This window comes from Eurytemora carolleeae, unplaced genomic scaffold (genome assembly GCF_000591075.1).
Source record: "Eurytemora carolleeae unplaced genomic scaffold, Eaff_2.0 scaffold351, whole genome shotgun sequence".
NCBI lineage: Eukaryota > Metazoa > Arthropoda > Copepoda > Calanoida > Temoridae > Eurytemora > Eurytemora carolleeae.
The window spans coordinates 214,332-224,321 of NW_019396258.1; the positions used below are offsets into that span (position 1 = coordinate 214,332).

The 9,990-nt window shown below is 35.3% G+C and overlaps 1 protein-coding gene across 1 annotated transcript; it reads right to left on the bottom strand.

Annotated features, from left to right (window-relative positions):
• Positions 1-532: 532 nt before the first annotated feature.
• LOC111699524 (transmembrane and TPR repeat-containing protein 2) lies at positions 533-8,950 on the bottom strand. Its single transcript, XM_023470217.1, has 3 exons — positions 8,352-8,950; positions 2,108-3,929; positions 533-1,496 (listed from the first exon to the last, which is right to left on the bottom strand). The coding sequence occupies exons 1-3, from the start codon at positions 8,432-8,434 to the stop codon at positions 1,047-1,049; spliced, it is 2,355 nt and encodes a 784-aa protein (XP_023325985.1). The 5' UTR covers positions 8,435-8,950; the 3' UTR covers positions 533-1,046.
• Between the last annotated feature and the right edge of the window lie 1,040 nt (positions 8,951-9,990).

Sequence of the window (9,990 nt, forward strand, 5' to 3'; positions counted from 1 at the left end):
ATTATACTTACATTCTCTTTAACGAGGGTACAAAGGGTACATTAATGATATATATATAATATATTGAAAATAGATGAAGGGGGGGGGGGATCGCTAAATATTTGAAAAACATCGACATAATATTTTCCCGAGTGAGGATAAAAATATGTTTTCAGGATTTTCTTATTTTAAACCATGTACAATATATTTTCAAAACAGGAATATTTTTTATCATTTTATTCCCTGTAAGAATTGATTGGCGTGCTCCAGGTTTAATTTTGAATTCTAGAATTTGAATAGAAAAATAGAATCTCATTGAACCTATTTGAATTTAAATTATTCTGAATAAAATTCCCTTTGATAATTTCCTTTGATAATAGAAAAATAAAGTTTGAGAAGGAAGATTCATGACAATTTAATCAAATGAGAGTTCAAAACTTTTAGCCAGGTTCAGATCTCAAATAGTTTTAATTCAGAGAGAAAATAAAATAAAAAGTTGTGATAATTCAAATAAATAATATCATTTTTTGACTAGATAAAGAGTAAAATAAAATAGAAAATATATGATATCACGAAACCTCCGATTTAAAGGGAGTGCTCACCAAAAAATGAACGAATTTGAAAAAATTAACGTCCTCAACAGAACCCAAATATTCCATGCCTTTAAAGTGCAGCAAAGTAGCAAAGTAGAAGCCAGTTTTGAAAAATAAAAACTGAATTTTAAATTATTCTTTTTTAATCTGCGAATGACGGTTTTTATGCAATATTCTTCTCAAAAATATGATATTAACACCACTTGATACTTAATTTAGCTATAGTCCTTTTAAATACTTTGTACACACCCCCTAAAAGTTTGAATTATTATTTCAGGTCAGGTTGGCTCACAATTAATATTGTACTATTGATTAAGCATTAAATAGACCTGATAAATAACACAATAAAGGTGTGGTTCGGATAAACAGATTAATCAAATTTTCGGTCCCTTTGTAATTAGTGTGCAATAATAGCTCACTGCGTACAGTGTGGGTACTGCGTAACATGTACACTGTACATATGACTAGATATGTTCAGACTCCGAAATCATTTACCCTTATGTTCTTTTTTCTCATGATACTATGCAACCTTTGGAGGTTTATTTTAGTAGTTTCATCTCCAGGTTTAATCCTCCAGGCAGTGATATACTCATCCTCAGCAGCCTCCAGTCGTCCTCGGAGATGCAAAAGGGCTCCCAGGTTTAGATGAGGTTCAGCATCTCCAGGTTTGAGCTGAACAGCTGCTCTGTAACTAGCCTCAGAGAGGTCAAGCTGACCAGCCAGCCTAGCTGCTACAGCAAGGTTGAAAGTATAATCGTAAACTCCAGGTTGATATTGAGTAGCGAGGACAAAGTTAGAAACTGCCTCTGTAAACCTCTGTTTATCCAGCAGGAAGAGTCCATAGTGAGCATATACAGCAGGGTTGGATGGAGATATATCTCTGGCTCGGAGAAACCAGCTCTCTGCGTCCTGCTCCCGAGAAACCTGCAACAAAAGAGAAATTTTTGAATTTTGCATTCATTTGCATTAATAAAAGAGTTCAGGAGAAGATTTGCATAAATTTTGAAAACTAGACTGAAGTCGACTCTCTTCAATATTCTATTTAATCTTCGGTTCTTTTAAAAATACAATTTAAAGTCAAGCAATAAACATTAAACATTTAAATTTTTTATCATTTGAAAGTTTAAGGCTTGTTTTTTTGTCGATCCCGAAAATACCCTGAAAAGCTTTATCTTAGGAAAAGTGTGAAAGATACCGCTATTTTCATGGCACACTTACGAAATTATGCACCTGTTATTTAGAAGAAAGGAGAAAATGACAAAAAATGTAGAAAAATGAAGATGAGTCCCACATTATTACGTAGATAACGGTGTAAACGGTACTTTTTTTAATCGGGGTAAATCTCACAAAATTGGGTTGCTGAAAATTATGTCACCATTCCCTTTAAGAAACAGACTACTCTCCATAAATTATAATTTTCTAATCCTTTTATCTTTTGTAACCTAATATATCAAACATATATCAAAATTAGAGTTGAACGCGAGTAATCAATTCCTTTTCAAACATTTAAACATCATAAGCTATACTTAACGTACATTCTTGGCCAACATCTTAGCAAGGGTTAGATGTGCTGGGATATGTTTCGGATTCGTGATCAAGGATTGTGAATACCAGTGCTCTGCTTCCAGCGGGTTTCCTGACTCCTGGTAGCACTCCCCTAGCAGGTTGAAGATCTTCTCTAGGTTCGGGTTCCCTGTCTCCCCCCGGCTCTGGTTTACCGCTCTCTCCAGGACGGATATTGCTCCCTTAATATCTTTAGATTCTAGTAATAGTTTCCCCAGATGAAACATAGAGGATATCCGAGCATTTACATTCTCCTTGGGATCTTTCAACCCATTATCGTCAACTTTAGAACACTTTTCCAGAATATTCATTGCTTCAGATTTCCGACCCAGGTCGGACAAGGCTACACCTAGATTTAAATACGCTACTCCGAGCTTAGGTCGGAACCTGATCGCGGCCTTGTAGCAGGGAATAGATTCCTGTATCCGTCCCTGGTTCTGTAGCAGGGTTCCCAGGTTGTAATGTGTATCCGCCATGTTGTTCCGGTGTATCAGAGCTTGTTTAAAAGCTAGCTCTGCTCCGGCCTGGTTTCCTGCTCCGTCCAGGATATTCCCGTAGTTGCTCCAGGATTTAGCAGGGTTTATCGATATCCCGGAGGAGAACAAACTTTCTTCATTTCTCCAGTCTTGGTTCCGAGACAAAGTTTTTAGGGTAAAAAATCCGAGCATAATTAGGGTGCCAAATCTCACGCATCTTCGGTTGAACCTGGAAAGGTTCTCCAGGGAGATTGCCAGTAGTAGACAGTATCCTAGTGAAGGTATATATAGAACTCTCTCCGCTAGGACGAACCCCACATAAAAGAAAAGATTTGTTGCTGGTAGAAACGGTAGGATTAGCAAGGATAAGGACAACGCCATTACTTGAATAGTGTCAATCTTTCTTCTACTTTCTTCTCCTGGTTTTGATAAACAAGAGCTCTCTCCGGTATTAGAACCAGTCTTCTTCAAGATCCCAACAATTCTGGGATAAAAATTGAAAACCACTCTAGATATGAAACAAAATAGAAGAGAGTAAAACACTGTTGATATGATATTTCTGATATCTAGGATAGAAGAAACCAAAGGGATAGATTCCATGGACCAGTCGTAGCTCAGGGTACTGGGTAAAAACAGGAGCTGAAAGTTAAGTGCTGGAAGAAGGAGGAATGTAAGAGTTCTGGTCTGAATGAATTCACAGTGGGAGGCAGGGTTATCACTTTTAGAGAAGGAAGGAAGATTTCCGTCCAGGGCTATTGATCTTAGACAGAGCAAACTTATAAAGGTTAGAAACAGTTTCACTAAAGATTTTCTCACTTGATGAACTCCTTGTGAGGAGAGAAGATCTATAACTGCGCACACTATGAGCACAGTCACCCCCTGCTCCTTCGCTAGCATGGAGAGGAGAGCCAGGAGAGAAGTTTTCCAACTGAACCCGTCCTTTGTGTGAGTAATAAGACAGGAGAGGAAAAGGATGCATGAGAGTACATCCGCTCTCCCAACCACTCCGGCAACTGCCTCGGTATGAACCGGATGAACTGCGAATATCAGTCCTGCGATGAGTCCTGTCTCAGGGGACACCCAGAGCTTACAGAACCTCACGTAGAATAGAGTAGCAGCAGCATGGAGGAGAAGGTTGGTCAGATGGAACTGAGTCGGAGCTGGGTTTAGTATCCAGTCCAACCTGAAGCTAAGGGTGGTGAGGGGACGGTAGGATTTATGGGATCCAGGATGGGAGAGAGGTACGCCCCAGTAGTCAGAGGTGAATGCGGAGATGGAATTTCGTCCCACCACACTCGGGTTGGAGAGAACTGCTTTTCTGAAAGATATAAATTTATTTATATTTTTATAAAAGACGGTGACAAACAACCTTTTAATATCAGAGTTAGAAGATGTCAAGATAATGATGCAAAGGATAAATAAAAATAGAAAAATTAAATTTTGTAAAATACGTATTTTTTGAAATGTTTAACAAAAACATAGCTAACAAGAAATCTCAAGAATCCTTGGAATTTTTCGAAAAAAAGATCAATATTTGACAAAAATTTAATAAAAAATAATAAAAAATCGGAACCAGTGAGTTTTTAAAGAAAAGCTAAATCGTAAGTTTTTCCATATAACCCCCACTTTATTGATGTTACCATGCATTTGCAGTAGGAAACTACAGCTTGGTTTGTAGCTAAACACAGCTCTTTATAAATGTACAACATAAATGAAATCTTAAATGTCAGCATTCAATTCCAATAATACATATGAACCTATCTAGTATTTACTGATTAATAAACAGAGAAAGATCTAAACTCTTAAACTGTCTATAAATCACTCTAATTTTAATAGAAGTAAAAAAACTAATTTTATGCTGATATACTAGTACGAATTTGCCTCCTCATATCTTTTTCATCTTATGCACCCCAGAGTGAATTAAGCAAACTTGCTTGGTTGCTTAATAAGGAATTCAAAGCTTATCAATATCAGTTGATTTAAAAAAAAATTTAAAAAATTAAACTGCATAGAAAATTGTGATTGCTTATTTGTAATATCTCATGGTTTGTAGTTGAATAAATATATATGAATAATAGAGTTTAACTTGATATTTATAAAGCTATAAAAAAGGAAACTAGAGATATTGGTATCATATAACTCAATATGCTGCATACATGTATAGAGTGATGATAGGTATAAACTGTTAGATAGATAGAAGAGCTCATAGAACTCCATATTTCAACATTTTTACAAAATTCAGGATTGGGAACTAGAATTAACGCCTTTTTCAATAAAAATCAACCTACACCACTTATACTGTTTTGACCAAGCTCAGAACATTCCCGTGGTTCTACCGAACTCACCAATCAAAGTTTGAGGCAAATCGGCCATGGTATTTCTATTACCAGACATACAAACATCCTAACACACTTTACTACTTTATATAAATATATTTTAAAAACTAGTTTGGCTAAGAAACAATTTTTGCATTGAAAAATAATCTCTTTTGTTTAAATCTACGAAATGGTTACAGTGAGACCCATGAAACCGTAAAATAGGAAGACGACTGTTAACCCCCGTTTTGATTTTTAAACAGTCCTATGAATCTCATGAACCCCAGTGCAGTGTACCAATTTACCTTAATAATTTGACTGGTAAAACTATAATTCACTTTATAACCACACAAAATACATATATGACTGCAAAATGCTTAAATGTCGTTTTTGTATTCCATAGTTTTATTAATCTCAATTGGATTCTCTGGCGTATGCCAATGTCATATCTAATTTATTAAGCAATACAATTAAAGGGACTGTAAGCGTAATTTCAAATGACTCTACATGCAAAGATGACAATGCCTATTATCAACGGTTCCCTTAAAAGCCTTGTCTGATCTTCTAAGCATGAATTATATATCACTGTTCATAATTTTTAAATCAGAATTACATTACTAATCAGATAAAGGCTTCAAGAGTACCGTTGGATTTAGGGCATTGTCATCTTTGCATGGAGGGTCATTTGAAATTACGCTTACGATCCCTTTAAAGTAATCGATTCTTTTGAAATTAATCCACTATAAGCCCCTAGGACAAAGATAAAACTTTAATCCTTTCTTTCTTTAAACTCTTTTAGTTCTAATTTTATTTTGAAAGTTTAAAACAAAAACGCATTTCGGGGGGAGGAGAGGGGGTGAAATGTGTGGGATTTTTGTACTGAGATATGTGTCCTAAAAATATGAAAAAATCGATTATATCATTGATTAATTGATTAAGGCATAGTTTTTATTTAAAATCCCCCACCTCGTCTCGTTTTAGAAGTGATATTTTACAGGAAAAAGAAAAAAATCAATATTTCTGAATAATTTTGATAAAACATGTTATTTTTAGAAATATATCATATTAGGAATTTTATTGTTTGTTCATACCTTTTGTTTGGGGTGTGCCATTGTGCGTATAATATATTTACCTCGTAAATATCCCATCCCCCTTCTCTTCAACCCCTTTTATTCCTTTCCCTTCCGCAGTAAATAACCACATTTCCCCTTTCCTTCTCTTCAATCAATCACTGTCACTTCCCTTTCCTTCTCTTCAATCCCTCACTGACACTTCCTGTTCCTTCTCTTCAATCCCTCACTGTCATTTCCCTTTCCTTCTCTTCAATCCTTCACTGACACTTCCCTTTCCTTCTCTTCAATCCCTCACTTTCATTTCCCTTTCCTTCTCTTCAATCCCTCATTGTCACTTCCCTCTCCTTTTCTCCAATTTCTCACTTACCTCTCCTTTTCTCCAATTTCTCACTTACCTCTCCTTTTCTCCAATTTCTCACTTACCTCTCCTTCTCTCCAATCCCTCTCTTCTTTTCTTCAAAATCTTACTTCCCACTCCTTGTCAGTCCCTAACTTCTCTTCATTTTCTTTAATTCCTCACTTTCCTCTCCTGTTCTTCAACCCTTGCTTCACTCTCATTCTCATCAGTTCCTTACTTCTTTTCTTTCTCTTCAATCCCTCACTTCTCTCTCTTTCTCTTGAACCTTTCATTTCACTTCCTTCTCTCCTTTATCTGACAACAATACTTCCCTTTTGTTTTTTTCCTCCTCACTTCCCATTTTTTTCGATCCCTTTCAACCCTCCGTCCTCTAAAATCCGTTTTTTCTCTCCACTTCTCTCCTTCTTGCTACTTTAACTTTTTTGTAATTTCCCCCCCCCCTTTCATGTTTTTCTTTTTCTAGTAGTGGTTAGGTTTATACTTAGTACTACTTACATATATTGATTTGTGTAGAGCTGTGTACCAAGTAATGATGGTTTGTTTAATTGATAATATTCTCTAATAACGGTAATTATACCCATTATCCTAATAGGTTTACTACTCTCTATATGTTAATGATATGTATCAAAGTTCTACTAATCGAACAAATATACGTCAAGCTATTATCAATATAATTTAGAAATACATACATAGGAATGAAATGTAATTTTAAATGCATTTTATGAGTGAAGCGTTTTATGAGTTAGTGTTTCATGAGGTAGCGTTTTATGAGGTAGCGTTTTATGAGGTAGCGTTTTATAAGGTAACGTTTTATGACGTAGCGTTTTATGACGTAGCGTTTTATGAGGTAGTGTTTTATGAGGTAGCGTTTTATGAGTGTAGCGTTTTTCTTGAGATGAAAAGAAACACGGTCTAAATCATAAAATGTTCAAATTATAGAAATGTTCAGGGTTAGTGCTCTTATAGTGCTCTTCCATTCCACTGTCATACAAAATGTCCTTTAAAAAAATATATTTTGAAAAGTTTTTGTAGACCAAACTTTCTAAATAATTAAAATATATTTTCAACATTTGATGCCGTTTCCGGCCATAGTTTTTACCCGTTAATATATCTATCAATCAAGAATCAAACCCCAATATGAGTTTATAAAAATTGATTGTAAACATTTGATCAATTAACAGCTCCGAAGCGTACCATTAAATATTGATAAAAACATTCCGAAATATTTCTAGATATTTTCGTGGATTTTATGTTGGACGAAATAATCCCTTTTATAGTCCGGTTTTATAACCATTTATTTTATAAATGGGGATTGGAGAAAAGATTAGAGTGAATTGTTTCCAAAATCTCATATTTTGAGAAATATTATCATTTAAACCTTCTCTAAACCCAAAGAATTAAGTCTAATCTAAATCAAGTTGAATAGATAGGATTTTATGTAAAAATATATCTATCTGTTGCATTTTTATCTTTATTTTACAGTAAACAGTAGAGTACACAATAAATAAGGAAAGTTTTAGAATTCATAGATTTGGGACAAGATTTAATAAATAGCGAGACATAGTTGAACCGCTTGGGCATAGTTGAACCGCTTAGACACAGTTGAACCGCTTAGACATAGATGAACCACTTCTCTAAAGCTTGACCCAGCGGAAAAAAGTGGTTCAACAATGTCTCACAGTTCATTAAATCTGGTCCATGACTCCATTAAATCTGGTCCCTGACTCCATTATATCTGGTCCCTGACTCCATTAAATCTGGTCCCTGACTCCCATTAAATCTGGTCCCTGACTCCATTAAATCTGGTCCCTGAGTCCCATTAAATTGTGTAATGTTTTGTAAATAACTCATTTATGATGTTCCAATATGATAAGAAAAGAAAGATTAACAAAAACCGCTTTTCAAAAAGATGAAAAATATTCTGATTTTAACATTTGATAATTTATCTTAGGAGTGAGATAATATAAAGTTGCTGAATGTTGTGATGTTAATACCTGTCATCGTAAACAAACTGATGATGTATAGTGCCAATATACACTACTAGAGCTAAACTTGAGCAGATCAATTCCTCTTTCATCCTGCAGGGTTCAGGTTTATCGGAGTAAACCAGGATATATCCTGCAGGTTCAAGTTAATCGGAGTAAACCAGGATATATCCTGCAGGGTTCTGGTTAATCGGAGTAAAACATATATCCAGCAGGGCTCACGTTTATCGGAGTAAACCAGGATATATCCTGCAGGTTCAAGTTAATCGGAGTAAACCAGGATATATCCTGCAAGTTCAGGTTAATCGGAGTAAAACATATATCCAGCAGGGCTCACGTTTATCGGAGTAAACCAGGATATATCATACAGGTTCAGGTTAATCGAAGTAAAGTATGTATCCTGCAGGGTTCACGTTTATAGGAGTGAAACAGGATATTTTCTCCTCATCATGCACTAGTAATGTGTAAACTAACTGAGTGACTAATAATAAATAAGTAACGAACGTGCCGATGAATTATCTGTGATTATTAGTTTGAGTTCTATTCAGGTTCAGAGTTCTAGTTTCTCCGGAGTAAACCTGCTCCGGGTATCCGTACTAGGTCTCCGGTAGCTCACAACCAACTGTTGGCGGAGTTGAGGCCGGTTCAGGATATCCAGAGATCCAGCTTCAACCCTGCAGCAGAGGGTTCAGAGTAAACCCTGATATTTCGGGTTCAGAGTAACCCTTATATGTTGGGTTCAAAATAACTTTTATATTTCGGGTTCAGATTAAACCCTAATATTGCGGGTTCAGAGTTACCCCTGATATTTCGGGTTCAGAGTAAACCCTAATATTTCTGGTTCAGAGTAAACTGATACTTCTGAATTAAAGTAAACCCTGACATTTCGGGTTCAGAGTAACTCCTGATATTTCGGGTTCAGAGTAAACCCTGATATTTAGGGTTCAGAGTAAACCCTAACATTTTGTGTTCAGAATATCCCCTGGAATTTCGGGTTCAGAGTAGGCCCTGATATTNTAAACCTTGATATTTCGGGTTCAGAGTAAACTCTGATATTTCGGGTTCGGAGTAAACCTGATACTTCGGGTTCAGAGTAAACTCTGATATTAATGATTCAGGGTAAATCTAGATATTTATGATTTACAATAACCCTGTAAAGGTTTAAGGTTCAAATTATCTCCAAAACTTTGCAATCATGATTTATTAATTGTTTAATAAACCCTAATCCTAACAAGTGTGTCTTGTTTAATATTCCCCTAATCCTATCAAGTGTTTAATATATATTTATGATATTTTTATTTTCATCTTCTCTCTGTACTGTAACTCAATCCTACCTAAGCTGGAGCAACATGAGATCCAACCCATACACTTTCCACTCAACAGACTTATTTGTATATATATATTGTAAATATATTTAGATTTACTGTTTTTCCATTCTTTCTGTATTTCAATATGAAGAAATAAAGGAACTTTCAAGTGGCAATAAAAATATATGTTGCTAAAATATACAAATATATAAAAATATATGTTGCTAAAATATACAAATATATAAAAATATATGTTGCTTTAGATTTACTGTTTTTCCATTCTTTCTGTATTTCAATATGAAGAAATAAAGGAACTTTCAAGTGGCAACTCACCCCCCCCC

Bases quoted from the DNA above. Each gene is read 5' to 3' on its own strand.
- LOC111699524 (XM_023470217.1), bottom strand. From the start codon at position 8,434: ATGAAAGAGGAATTGATCTGCTCAAGTTTAGCTCTAGTAGTGTATATT. The intron at 3,930-8,351 runs GTATTAACATCA...TATATCTTTCAG, and splicing joins CAGTTTGTTTACGATGACAG to AAAAGCAGTTCTCTCCAACC. The intron at 1,497-2,107 runs GTACGTTAAGTA...CTTTTGTTGCAG, and splicing joins CTAAGATGTTGGCCAAGAAT to GTTTCTCGGGAGCAGGACGC.